Genomic DNA, 13,860 nt, shown 5'->3' with positions numbered 1-13,860 from the left:
TTCTCAAATTTAAGGAGAAATTTTGAGAATTTTAACTTTTGCATAAAGATTCAGAAAACCGTGGACAAGTTGAAAAAGGCCTTTGGAACAAGAAAGGTCTCTGCTTTTTATGATAATTTTAAAATCCGTTTTATATATCTATTTATCTGTATCTCTCAAATTTTCCTTTTCAGAATGATAAAACAGAAATAAAAGTTTGGCTACGAGTACGGCCTTCTTTTTCGCACACAACTGGTAACGGTGTGTTCATCTGGCTCAACGTCGTCGCCGCACGCATTCGGGTCCCTTCAATTTTATAAATCTCTGGCTCCTTTTCATCTACTTTCTTCCCGACTAATAAAGCTGATATGATCGGTAATTCTTTGCTTACCAAGAACTTAGTAACAGCTTTTTGCAGTACAGTATTTTTTCGACCGTAGATGAACACATTCAAACTACTATTACAATATCCAAGTCCAAGAAAAATCCAATGTAACGTAATCATAACTGATTGGCACTCGTATTCAGCAAGGCTCGGTACATAATCACTTAACGCTATCAGGAAACTGACAATCACCCATGGATACCAGCAGCCAAAGAATGCCAAACAGACCAACAAGACCGTTTTTGTAGCTTGATGTTGGCTTTTTTGTTTGAGTACATTTTTGGTCTGCTGATTTAACGTTGGTGGTGGAATATCAGCTGAATTTACTACTTGACGATACACTTTACTATAAGTTACTGCCATGAAAACTGATATTATAAACATTATACCAACAACTGAAGTTTGTAATATCATACGGTTATGGTATAATATGGGTAATGCTGCGAAGAGGATAGCTGTAGTCCATACTATGCATATCATGTATCGAGCACGTGCTTTAGTCATGATTGTTTGGTAGTGTAATGGATGGACTATATACGCATAACGGTCTACTGTTATGGTTACGATTCCTAATGTCGACGAAACAGATGATAACCAAGCAAAGGCGAAAAATAAATTATCAATAGTACAACTATAACGACTTCCCAACATAACGGTAGCAACAAATAATGGTTGTGTTACCATGGCTACAATAGCGTCCGCAAAACATACGGAACAGATGAGAAGATATGCGGGTTCGTTGCGGAGTGAGATGTTTCGGATAACAACGAGAGCTGTAAGTAGGTTACCTGGTGCAGCAATGAGAATAGTGAGCGAAGTGACGGCTACTATGTAGTATTGTCCGAATTGGTCCGGTGAATTCGGCCATAGATATGTACACTGCATCGTCCTGGTGAATGTTTATTGATGTGTTTTTAATTGATGTTGAATCCTTTGTTGTTCTATCAATGTGTATGAAATTGTTGATTTGAGGCTACTTAATAATGCAGCCGTACTCAGACCCTTTCCTCTTGACAAATGATTTTTTACCTAGAAAAATCCATTAAGAATGTTTAGTTAAACGATTTTTAAATATTTTTAACCATTATCCACCCGTTGCAATGCCACAAAAACTTGTCTATATTATCATGATCTAATTAATTAATGTCAGACAAAGTCAGTGCGGTGTATAGTTAGAGTATATATGCTGATGAATGAAACTCAAACTGTCACATATCAATAGATTAACTGTTTCTAGACGTTGATCATCTTAAAAATTCATAAATTTGACAACAAACGGGACTTTTATTATTACACAACATGACGTGTCACTAACATTTACCTGGTGAATTAAATCCAAAAAGGTACAAATTCTGAAAAGAATAATGTGTCTGTCGATAACAAAAGTAGAGTTATTTGCAAAACATTTTATACACTGTTCAGAAAATTTGACATTTAAAAAATCTTAAGCCTCAAATGGCCCGAAGCAGAAAGCAATTTATTTAGCAAAACTTTTATCAAGTTCCATAAACCATATCAGTTGAAAACTGATCCACGGTTGAACTTTTTTCCCTCAGTTGGGATAAAAGCGCCTATTGGCGTTTCAATAAGGATAGAAATTATATTGTTTAGAGGTTACAAATTTTAATGTGGATAGTTTTGGAGTGCAATTTTTAAACATTGAATTTCGAATGGGGCTGAAATTTCAGGGTATTTTCCCATCGGGGACGAAATTTTTACCGACTTTTCCAGTAGGTTTGGGGTTCCAGCGGGTCTGTGACACAGGGTTAGATTATACTGTACCGAGTTTTCACCGCATTTTTTTCTCAAAAAACTCAATGTAGCTCTTACTGAAGACGATATACTCATAGTCCTCATATACAAATTGGAAATAATTGGTTCTCGTCCAAAATACTACATTTATAACGCAGAAACCGCACTTTCCATCCAATATCATTGACCATTCTTGTACAAATGGTGAAAATTACTATAAAGCTACACTTTTAAAAATAAATTTCAGCTGATAACTAAGTTTAAAAGTGTTATTGTGTAACTATTTTTGTCAGCTAAGCTTATTATACTTAAACTTTGTAATTAGGTTTAGGCTTATTTCAAAGAGGCCCCCCAGCGGACCCTCAATTCACGCAATCACGCAATTTTTTTTCGAAATTCACGCATTCACGCAAATTTTCCTCGAGTTTCACGCAATAACCCGATTTTTCAGAAATCGAAAAAATTTTTCGGGAAAAATCGGGGAAACATTGGATAATCGGGAAAACTGCATATAATCGGTGGGAAAAAGGGAAAATTCACTTATTCACGCACAAGATAGCCCAGATTCACGCTTTCACGCAATCAAAAAGTGCATTTTCACGTTCACGCAAGTTTTTTCAATTCACGCATTCACGCATTTTTTTTCAATGTTCACGCATTCACGCAACCGAAAATGCCCATTCACGCAATCACGCAAACCACTGGGGGGCCCCTTCAAATAACCTATATGAATATGATTCAATAATCTCCCTAAGCTAATAACCAAGACAAAATTATCACAATCATCTAATTTCTTTCCTTCCCTGAGGTATTGGTAAAAATATTCAAAATCCTAAAATTCCAGTAAAATAGTAAAATACGAACTACAAATAAGGGTCACGAAAATAACGGTCACCAAGAGCCCACACCAAGTTTACAGAAACGACTACTTTAGGCGTACAAACTTTCGCGAACAGAAACTTTCGCGATTTTCGCGAATTTTGGCACTTTTCGCGAAAGTAAATGTCTTTAAAAATTCTAGGAAGGGCCATTCGCGAAAGTTTATGTTCGCGAAAAATGCTTGACAAAATAGAAAATCTGTAAAATTTCAAACTTTGAATAATAAGTAATTTTTATGGCACTTTTTGGCCCGCTAAAAGAATAATAAGTTAAAGGACAAATGTTACAAGCCTATCCAAGAAGTATTTGTCCCTCTAAAGCAATTTTTCATGTCAAAATTCTCAATTTTACGTCCTGATTCGCGAAAGTTTATGCTCGCGAAAAATATATTTCCGTTAAATTCGCGAAAGTAAATGTCGTGAATTTCGCGATTTTTCGTCCTCGCGAAAGTTTCTGCTCGCGAAAGTTTGTACGCCTAAAGTACGCAATGGAGGTAGACGAGCGGTTAGACCATTTCTTTCTTCTACAGCTCCAACTTTCTTAGCAGTACTAAGGGTTAACCAATCTGTTTCTCAAAAGTATGTGGACACTCTCTCATTTTCATTTTTGAAGTTTTCAAAGACCTTGAATTTATTAAAAAATTCTCCTTTGGGATCCGGGGGGGGGGTACTAGGGTTGGTGAATGAGGGTTGGTGAATGAGGGGTATGTGCGGACGGGACCTCCGAAAACCAACCCTCAGAGAGACCAAATTTTAGTGAAAAAGTGACCCTTAGAGAGACTTTTTCGAAAAATTTTCCCTCATTTTCAAAAATTTCCTACCTTTAGTGAGACTTTTTTGTAATTTTTTCTCTCAAAATCAATTTTTTTTTCTAAAAATCGTGATTTTTCCCACCCTTAGAGAGACTACTTTGAAATTTCCTGATTTTTGTAACCCTTAGAGAGACTTTGAAAGGTGAAAAACCCGACCCTTACCGTCCGCACATACCCAGCACCTATTTTTGCCTCAGTACACCCCCCCCCGGGTTTGGGATATCTTCCCAACAGTGTATAGCTTTATAATATAGCATCAATTTGTGCTGTGCAATTTTTAAAAAGGTAAAGTGACCGCATACTTTTGAGACATCAGACTTTCGGTTATCCCTCTCATATCTTGAGGTACAGAAGCCTGTTCAATCTGTGTTGGAATTTTTCCTTCTGTATCATGCTGCTGTTTAATTGAAGTCCTATGGTGCCAATTTTTGAAGATTTATTACCCATTGATATTTCACCTGCCCTTTCAAGACGCTTGAATGAAAATCAATTCCTGCTGATGGACTACTGTCCATCTAAAACTGCTACCAATATTTTGAGAAGCAAAAGTACTCACTGTACACTAAGGATATCGATTTAAAAAAATCTCAGTTCCTTGATCTAAGAAAATGAACAGGAATGAGTAAAGAAAATTCCGGCCTTTATTTTAAAACAACAAAATAAATAATGATTGTTGCTATTTTTTCCTCTTTACATTGTATCCACCTACCCTCCGGACCCTCACATCCAGAACGTCAGTACCACTAAGCACCAAAACGTCAATACCTCTAAAAATACGTCAGGGATGTTCCTTAAACGAAGCCTAGCCTTCATTTTCATTCGATAATCACACTTTTCTATTTTACCTGAAAGAGATATTAGGACCAATTTATGAAAGTGAGATTATCGCAAAAAACGTGGGTTATAAAACAAGAGTTGTTTTTCAGCTCGTTAAAAAATGAAAAATGGAAGAAAATAACTTTTGGAAAATTTCTCCCGCGTCAAAATGAAAGTGTGAAAGAAATGAGAAAAAAAAAATCTAAAAAAGAACCGAATAAAAAAATAGGGTGAAAACGTCAAAAAATAAAGGTTCCGACGATTTTCACTTTATTTTCCATAGCGAGTTACATAGTTGTCTTTCACTTTTTTTTTTCACCAAAGTAACGAGGTGTAATTTTCAAAATCATCATCTATCGTCAACAAAATGAACAATTTCAAAATCAATCAAAAATCAGATCAATTTTAAAAGTATATAATGGAAGCAAAAGAATCTGTCAATTTTGATTACATTCGGAGAGGTCAGCAATTTTGTTCTCGTTGAAAAGATATGGACAAATGGGATATTATTGTAAATAAAAATGATAAGAAATAGGAAAATCAAGATGAAAATGTTGAACATAATAATTACCATTTTCGCAGCAGTGAATCTTTGAAAAAATTTGAAAACTTTGAACTTTGAAAAATCTTAAAAAATTATAACCATTCATTCAGTCAAAAGATACAAGTTCTGACTGGTTGATTGAGAGTACACATTTTTTTATAAGAACATCAAAATTTTTTGAAGTCTTCAGATGTTCTCAACTTTTTTAGTTTTAGGCCTAAAAATGTTTTTATTATGTTCTTATTTTCACCATTTTTTGAGCATTTTTGTCCATTTTCCTAAGAAATTGGATATTTTAGAGTCCGCAAAGCCTTAAAATGTTCATAACTTGTTCTTAACCCTTTATAGGCCGAAATAGGATAGCATTGAGCAAAAAAATTGAAATTTTGACCTTAGGCTATTTTCAGACCATTAACTCCTTTTTTGGCAAAAAATTGGTGTTGACACCCTCTGTCATCATTTGACAATAGGTATCCATATGGATTCTTTGGCCGAAATGGGTATACGAATTTGGTATCCATATGGATCTTATGGCCTAAAGTGGTTTACAAAATTTTAAAATTCTTTGAAATTAATAAAGCTTGAAAATGCAAAACAACACGTTCATCTTGATTCTTTTATGTGATACAGAGGCTACTCCTGACACACTATAGGCTTATTTAATTTGAAATTGTAATTTTCAATCTTGCTGACTTAAAAATTGTGATTCACCTTGTAGTATGCTACAGCAACATAAGCCACTTCGATGTATTGTTTTTATAGTAAAAATTATATCATTGTATTCAGCATGTTTAAGACATGCGCTAGATCAATCTTGCACAGGCACGTATGAATAAAGTCTCTTTATTTTTGAGTATGATGTTGAAGACACGATTGAAAATTTTTAACCCATTTAGGCCACAATATCCATATACAGTAGATACCATTTTTCCGATACTATTTGGGCCACAAGATCCATACGGATAACCCAATTTTCAAAAATTAATTATGCAATAAATTGGAATAAATTTGAGGCAATAGCCTGTTTTATAAGCTTTCCAATACAAAAAACTGCATGTCAATAGCATAATTATTCGTCGAGATATTCCATTTCAAAGTCAGTACATTTCCACGTGTACAAAATGGGGTTAAAGGAATGAGCTGTAGCTAAAGTTATTGAAAAGTTATTTAAAAACTTATGTAGATGAAAAGGAGAAACGTACGTAATTCTATGATGTCTCAAAGTTTAGGTATTCATATGGATACCTTGGCCTATACTTATAAAGGGTTAACATTTTGGCCATCGAAGCCTTATGCTCTTATATAGTTTGTTCTTATATAGAAAACGTGTAGGGCTCGTTTTTTGGTTTTAGATAATTTTAAAAAGTCAATCAGTGATAAACTGCGAGCTATATTGTTGATTGAATAATGATGTTCTATGATCCAAGAATTACTCCTTAAATATGGAAAATAAAATTAAAGCTCAGTTCTCCACTCCAAGTAGTTGATTAAAAATATACTTTTTTAGTTTTAGGCCTAAAAATGTTTTTATTATGTTCTTATTTTCACCATTTTTTGAGCATTTTTGTCCATTTTCCTAAGAAATTGGATATTTTAGAGTCCGCAAAGCCTTAAAATGTTCATAACTTGTTCTTAACCCTTTATAGGCCGAAATAGGATAGCATTGAGCAAAAAAATTGAAATTTTGACCTTAGGCTATTTTCAGACCATTAACTCCTTTTTTGGCAAAAAATTGGTGTTGACACCCTCTGTCATCATTTGACAATAGGTATCCATATGGATTCTTTGGCCGAAATGGGTATACGAATTTGGTATCCATATGGATCTTATGGCCTAAAGTGGTTTACAAAATTTTAAAATTCTTTGAAATTAATAAAGCTTGAAAATGCAAAACAACACGTTCATCTTGATTCTTTTATGTGATACAGAGGCTACTCCTGACACACTATAGGCTTATTTAATTTGAAATTGTAATTTTCAATCTTGCTATATTGTTGATTGAATAATGATGTTCTATGATCCAAGAATTACTCCTTAAATATGGAAAATAAAATTAAAGCTCAGTTCTCCACTCCAAGTAGTTGATTAAAAATATACTTTCAACGACCACAAACTGTTAGATATATTTCGAACCCTATCAAGAAGATTTACAGCCTTTTTGTATTTGTTACATATACGTTTTTTTATAAGAACATCCAAAATTTTTGAAGCCTTTAGATGTTCTTAACTTTTTTTATAAGCCTAAAAATGTTTTTAAAATGTTCTTATATTTTAGTATTTTTGCCCTTTTTCTTAAACATGGTGTTTTCATGTCTGCAGGCCTAAAAATGTTCTTAACTTGTTCTTAGCATTTCGGCCATCGAAGCCTTGTTCTTATAAAGTTTGTTCTTATTAAAAAAACGTGTATCACTTAGTCTAGGACAGACTTAAAGTTTACAACTGAAGCTTAAATCAAAACAATATAAAAATGCAAAATTTCATCATTTTTATCAAAAATATTTGACATTGACATTATGAATTTGACTATTATACATAAAGAAACAATAACAAAAAATTCTTTACAACATCAACAACAAAATTAAAAAAAGAAAATTAAAAAAATTACAGAAATTTCTTTCTTTCACAGAATTGAAACGAGATTTTGTTTTGATATGAAACAGTACATGCTAAGGTCAGTAAAGTCCGGAACACAAAGTTAATCCCAGGTCCCAGAATGTAGAAAAATTGTAACAAAACTGACAAAATCACACCAACATTTCACGAGGCCCCCCCCCCCCCAGCGGACCCAAATTTCACGCATTCACGAAAATTTTTTCGCAATTCACGCATTCACGCAAGTTTTTCTCGAAATTCACGCAAACCCAATTTTTTGGGAAATCGGGGAGATTTTCGGAAAAAATCGGGGAAAATGTCAAAAATAGAGGTCTTGCACATTTCGCTAAGTTACGTAATTTACGTAATTTCCGCCATTATGGAGTAAAACGTTCGATTTGCATAAAAAAGTATGACAAGGCTGTACTCGAGATATTATTCGACCGGATCTGGTCATGCACTTGAGAAAAACTTAACTCAGTAGTGATTTTTTCCTGTAGACCTTACTATAAAACACCGTGTTTGGTAGCGTCATAAGAAGCCCCCAAATAGAAAGCGTTACGTAATTTTTCAACTTTAATCACATGCCATCACGCAAAATATTTGATTCTTCTAACTTGTCACGATCGTTTAGAAAAGGTGAAGCTTCTGCAGTTAACGTATCGCGATAGTAAGTGAAAAGATATGCGCCGCAGGCGAATTTTTGTACAAAAAATAGCTTAAACATTATCAAAAATAGGTCAAACAAACTCGAGTATGACACCATGATGCTTAGCTCAGGGGTAAGGATGCGCAACCATGGTTTACGCAGAGAGGAAATTTTTGCATTTCTGTCACTCGCGTTTGGCTAAAAATGCTCTCTTTAACACCATTGAGAAAGAATGTAGTCTAAATTCGTTAGAGGCAAGGTACGATCGCTTGATAGCTTGTAAAATGAGGTAAAAGAATGAACATTTGTTGCGAGCGAAGCGATCAAAAAAAATTAAAAAGAAAGGTTTTAATCAGGGCTCGCGAATTAATTTCCTAACGTGGAGGGGCCGAAAACATAGTGACTAAGGAGGCGCAACCATGTTTTGCGCCGACAGGAGAAAATTTCTATTTTAACCCTCTGATGTGCTTAAATACGACTAGGGTTTGATACGACTCCATTTCAGACTAATTTTGCCAAGAAATCAGGTTATCGAAAGTCTACATCATGGGTAAAATTTCTTTGAAATAAGTTTCTTTTTATTTGCAAAAACGTGGTGAAGTCATGGCCGCCTCCTGCCCCCAGTGACTCTAGCCCTGGCTGGCCCTGGCCCTGGCCCTGGATCACTCATCATGCATAACCATGGCTTTATCTTAAACACTTTCAAGGGGGCAAATTAGAGTTATTTAAGAATTCGAGGGCCAATACATGTTTGGCCCGAGCGAAAAAATCTGGAAATTTAAGGTGTCTAGATTGCTAGAAAGCGCATCTAAATCATGAATCGTCTTATAAAATAGAGAATTTGAAAGTCGCTGATTTTTTTGTACACCTTCACCTGGCATCCCTTGAATTTGGAATAGGTACGCACCTTTGTGAAAAGGAAAAATTCACGCGTTCACGCAAAAAAACAGGGCAGATTCACGCATTCACGCAATAGAAATATGGATTTTCACGTTCACGCAAGTTTTTTTCAATTCACGCATTCACGCAATTTTTTTTCGATTTTCACGCATTCACGCAACCAAAAAAGCCCATTCACGCATTCACGCAAACCGCTGAAGGGGCCCCTTTCACTAAAATACTAACCAGATCAGAAATATTTTTCCTATGCCATTTCATTCTAAACCGTCATCAAGATATCTGGAAAATAATTTAAAAGCAAGAAGCAGCTTCTCAAACATAGATCATGATATACTTTTCAGTAGAATGAAAAATAAAAAGTAGAAATGATAATTCAAATATCGACAGGCAAAATCACAATTATAAATATTGACACTTCTTAATAATTCACATAAGACTTTCGCAGTAATTATCTCACTGAGGGCAATCAGCAACATTATAATATGTTCTGAAATCGACTGAAAATTGGACAAATTTTCAATGCTTTGGTCCTCATCTTCGAAATTCAATTTTGCGGATTTCAGTGCCATTAAATGGTTGAAGAGCTCCTTTGGAAAAACTAAAACTATAATCCCCACCAAAACGAAAACATTATAAATACATCAAAATACAAAAAATTATATTATCTATGAATCTAATTACCGGAAAGTTGAAAAGTTATTTAGAATCTAAAAGATTGCATTGGTGTCTGAATTGTCAACAAAATCATGAAATGAAGAGGGCAGAGTTAGAATGTAGCAAAAACCATCCGAAGTACCGAATGATGAATATTTTCAGATTTAATAAGCTTAGCAGAATTTTTTTGATGTAACTGAAAAAAGGTATGGTCATGTACTGCACATAGAAGGGCTAGATCTCGTGCTTTGGCTGAAAAATATGCCGTGGTCAGGTAGGAAATCCTACCTAGGTCACGTGACATTACAATAGAAAATTAGCGCTTGAACAATTAGAAGCTTCGCGGGTTTTCGAAAACACTAGCAACAATATTTTTTCCAATATTCAATTTTTTTGCCTGTGATGGCTTAAAGCACGACATCTAGCATTCGGATTTTATAAATCTGCAGCCCATCCTCGTATCCCTTTTTGCCGAAACAAAGTAAAGTTTAAACTTTAAACTTTTGATCGCTAAAATCCGCGAATTCAAACTTCTTAGTTGTTGCGATTTGTATATGCATCAGAAGCGAAAAAAATTACTTAAAATGTAAAAAAATATAACAAGTTGAAAAAGGGATGTACAATTCTTTAAAATATCTACTAATCCTGACTTAAGGGTCAGTGTACACTACCTGTTATCGTGTTGAGTATTTGGTTTATGTTTTGATTCTAATTCATCCAAAAGTCCTAATAATTTTTGTCTCATTTTTTTACCAATATGTGATGCCGTACCACAAGTCACCAAATTATTCAATTGCTTCGGTGTGTATTCCTGAAATGAGAAAAAAACAACAAGATTTCCATAAAAATATCCGAATCATGACGTAATTTAATGAAAGTCTTATTAAAATAATGCAAATGGAAAACACCTGGAAAATTTCAATCAGTTGTCTTGTAATGGAATATCATGGAATTTGCAGATTTTTATTTACACCTCGAACTGTCAAACTTGAAGAATAGAAAAAAAAAGTTCACTTAAAAAACAAACAAAGAGTTTTAAGGCAAGACCAAGAAAAGGCTTATAAAAACGATTGTTCGAAAATTCGTGAATTCTTTTATTGGTGCGACCTTCACATAAATAATCAAAATTGTAACTCCCATATTCAACAATTTCATTAGATTTTGTAAAGAAAAAATATTAAATGAAGAAATTATTTAACAGACTTTTTTTTCGGGCTCTCGGCATATGTCGGAAATTTGAACTGATTAAATAAAGAGTATTGTCGATTTCTAAAAATGATAAAATCATTAATGACGAAACATTGTCTCTTTGCTTGCCATTTCCTCTCAAATGACGAAATCAAAAATCTTAAAGTTCATGAAGTTATTTTTAGTCGAATACGCAGTTTCACTATTCATCCGGTACAAAATCCGATTACCCTTCCCATCTCTCGTTTCGTTTTCGTTTCGGTTGAAAATGGGATCCATAATATGTGAGTTACAATTGTGACTTATGCGTTGTGATGTCATTTCGTGAGTTGATTTAATAAAACAACTCATCACCTTATTGCAGAGAGTAATAGCACAAGTTATTAACTCACGACCTTATTCCAAGGAATAATTCTGTGAGTTAATAGCTCATGATATTATTCTTTGAAATAAGATAGTGAGTTTTTTATTCTCGTCGTGAGTTAATAACTCGTGCCGCTACTCTTTGGAATGAGGTGATGAGTTAGTATTTAAAATAACTAACGAAATGACGTCACAACGCATAACTCACAAATGTAATTCACAAATGTAACTCACAAATATAACTCACGAATTAAGGAACTCGTTTAAAATAGACTAGTAACTTTAAAACAACATAACCAATATTTTTATATTATTCTTGATCTTAATGGTCTCATCTTTCATACGGAAGTTTCCGGAAAATAAGGATTTTAAAGTTTACCAAATGCTTTAAACAATAAAAATCTAATTTATCGGGCATTTTGTAAGGTTCATGACCAAGTTGTCCACCTAATGATGATATTCTCAACCAATGAAATGACAGAATACTGACCTGGTGTTCACTCAACCATTGCTCCAGTATCGCTTCACTCAAATAAAACGCTTTGATATAATTCTCAACGTATTCGCGGTCGGGTACTGGCCTAATAGAAGAAAAGAAAAGGAGTTTAAAACGCCCAAAAAACCTTTATCTATTCATATTTTTATCTTGATTTTGATTTCCTTATCATTTGAATCTCATTCCGCAAGTTTACCTCCAACCCATCGAATAGATTAGATTGTTATTATAAACAGGCCTAATTTGCTAAACATATTTTGAAGAGAAAGTAGTATCACGTGCACAGGGGAGGAAAATTTTCAAAAATATAGAATCAACGGGGAGGTTGGAAATTTTGATTCAAAAAATTTGAAAATCATGCACTGGGAGATGACTCTTACTTGACATTGGTGATTTTGTCAACCTTCATGAGAAATTGTTGAAAATCCAACAACATCAACGCTCGCCCTTCATTACTACATTTCTTCGCTGACGAGAAACTGAAAACAACAAAAAATTGCCCAATTAAGCTAAAATTAAAAAAATATTACCTCTGCTAACACTTTAGTCTATACCAGACTCTTCTTCGCTGACTTAAAAAAATAACGCGGCAAGTTTTTTTCAAAATATAAAAAACGCCTGTGGCGGCGGGGTGGTACAGGCTACTAACACTTCAGCATAGATGTTTTCTCCCCGCTAACTTTGGGTCCTTTTTTACTTATTTTTATAAGAAAATGAGCGAATAAACTAGATGGGGCTAGATCTTGAAAGATTTTCACTTTCACTTTAAAACAGATTTTTTATTACCCCTCAACAAAGATACGATTTGATTTCTTCAGCACTGATTTCCATAAATTTTGTGCAGAGCTTTTAGGTACAGGTACCATGCTACAAGAGGAAAATTGTTGCAAATAAATTGAGTATTCAAGGATCTGAAAATTCCAGATGATTTTTAAACTGAATTTCAAAAAGTTATTTGACACATGTAGAACATCCATCAAATTCTCTCAAATTTTCTCCTACTTAAAACATATAATTCTTTACTTGAACAAATAATGAGTTTGTCATACTTTTTCATTTGATTAATGCGATTTTGTAAATTTTGATATTCCTGAAAAAAGAATGGATCATAATGATAAAACACGAATTGCTAATTTGTACACCAAGTCATATTTTTAACATTTTACTAAAGTAGTGAAATTACTAGTAGTGAAGATACATAGGGCGTCAATAGATTCGACAAGAAGTTTGGTTTTCTTGGTAGCTGCTTTCTTATTGATTGGTGTACACGTTTTTTATAAGAACAAACTATATAAGAACATAAGGCTTCACTGGCTAAAATGGTAAGAACAAGTTTTAAAAGGCTTAAAACTCAAAAAGGCAAGAACATCCGAAGGCTTCAAAAATTTTGGATGTTCTTATAAAAAAATTGTGTACCTGTACTAGAGCGTCCACATAAGAGTTGTGTTGTGACATGATTTCTTTGGGATCCCAACGTACTTGTAACATCTTCTGTAAAATCTGAAAAATAAATAAAAAAACAGTGAATCACACAGTGCATCTCTTTCACATTAACCCAAACACATTCATTTCTTAAGTCCCAGGCTAATACACCGCTATATCTGCAGGTTTGCTTGTAGACCTCCTGTTACTCTTTTAAGCCTATTTCTCGATCAACAAATCAAATTTACCTGAAATTTCGCACAAAGATATAAATATGAATTCTTGAGAAACCCTTAAAATTTTAAAGTGTTTTAACAAAAAATACATCAAAATATTAGCATTTGAAGACATGTAAAGTTTTTTTTTTGGGACACCCTAGCTATAAAACGTAAAATTACCACCACTTAAGACCACACCCTGATATAGACTC

At 33.9% G+C, this 13,860-nt stretch overlaps 2 protein-coding genes across 2 annotated transcripts in view; both read right to left on the bottom strand.

The window, feature by feature from the left end:
• Positions 1-78: 78 nt before the first annotated feature.
• LOC136816597 (melanocyte-stimulating hormone receptor-like) lies at positions 79-1,330 on the bottom strand. Its single transcript, XM_067072937.1, has one exon. The coding sequence runs from the start codon at positions 1,247-1,249 to the stop codon at positions 170-172; it is 1,080 nt and encodes a 359-aa protein (XP_066929038.1). The 5' UTR covers positions 1,250-1,330; the 3' UTR covers positions 79-169.
• Positions 1,331-10,545: 9,215 nt separating this feature from the next.
• Positions 10,546-13,860, bottom strand: part of LOC136816593 (syndetin-like) — a 35,825-nt gene continuing 32,510 nt past the window's right edge. The window contains exons 27-32 of the mRNA XM_067072932.1: positions 13,425-13,508; positions 13,058-13,098; positions 12,795-12,875; positions 12,389-12,487; positions 12,003-12,093; positions 10,546-10,772 (exon numbers count right to left, since the gene is read on the bottom strand). Coding sequence (XP_066929033.1) covers positions 10,629-10,772; positions 12,003-12,093; positions 12,389-12,487; positions 12,795-12,875; positions 13,058-13,098; positions 13,425-13,508 — 540 coding nt within the window. The 3' untranslated portion in view covers positions 10,546-10,628. The remainder of the gene's footprint in view (positions 10,773-12,002; positions 12,094-12,388; positions 12,488-12,794; positions 12,876-13,057; positions 13,099-13,424; positions 13,509-13,860) is intronic.

This window comes from Clytia hemisphaerica, unplaced genomic scaffold (assembly GCF_902728285.1).
Source record: "Clytia hemisphaerica strain Z4C2 unplaced genomic scaffold, Clytia hemisphaerica genome assembly, whole genome shotgun sequence".
In the NCBI taxonomy this organism is placed as follows: domain Eukaryota; kingdom Metazoa; phylum Cnidaria; class Hydrozoa; order Leptothecata; family Clytiidae; genus Clytia; species Clytia hemisphaerica.
This window is presented reverse-complemented; position numbering and strand designations above follow the sequence as displayed.

Coding starts and splice junctions, on each gene's coding strand:
- LOC136816597 (XM_067072937.1), bottom strand. CDS start 1,249: ATGCAGTGTACATATCTATGGCCGAATTCACCGGACCAATTCGGACAA.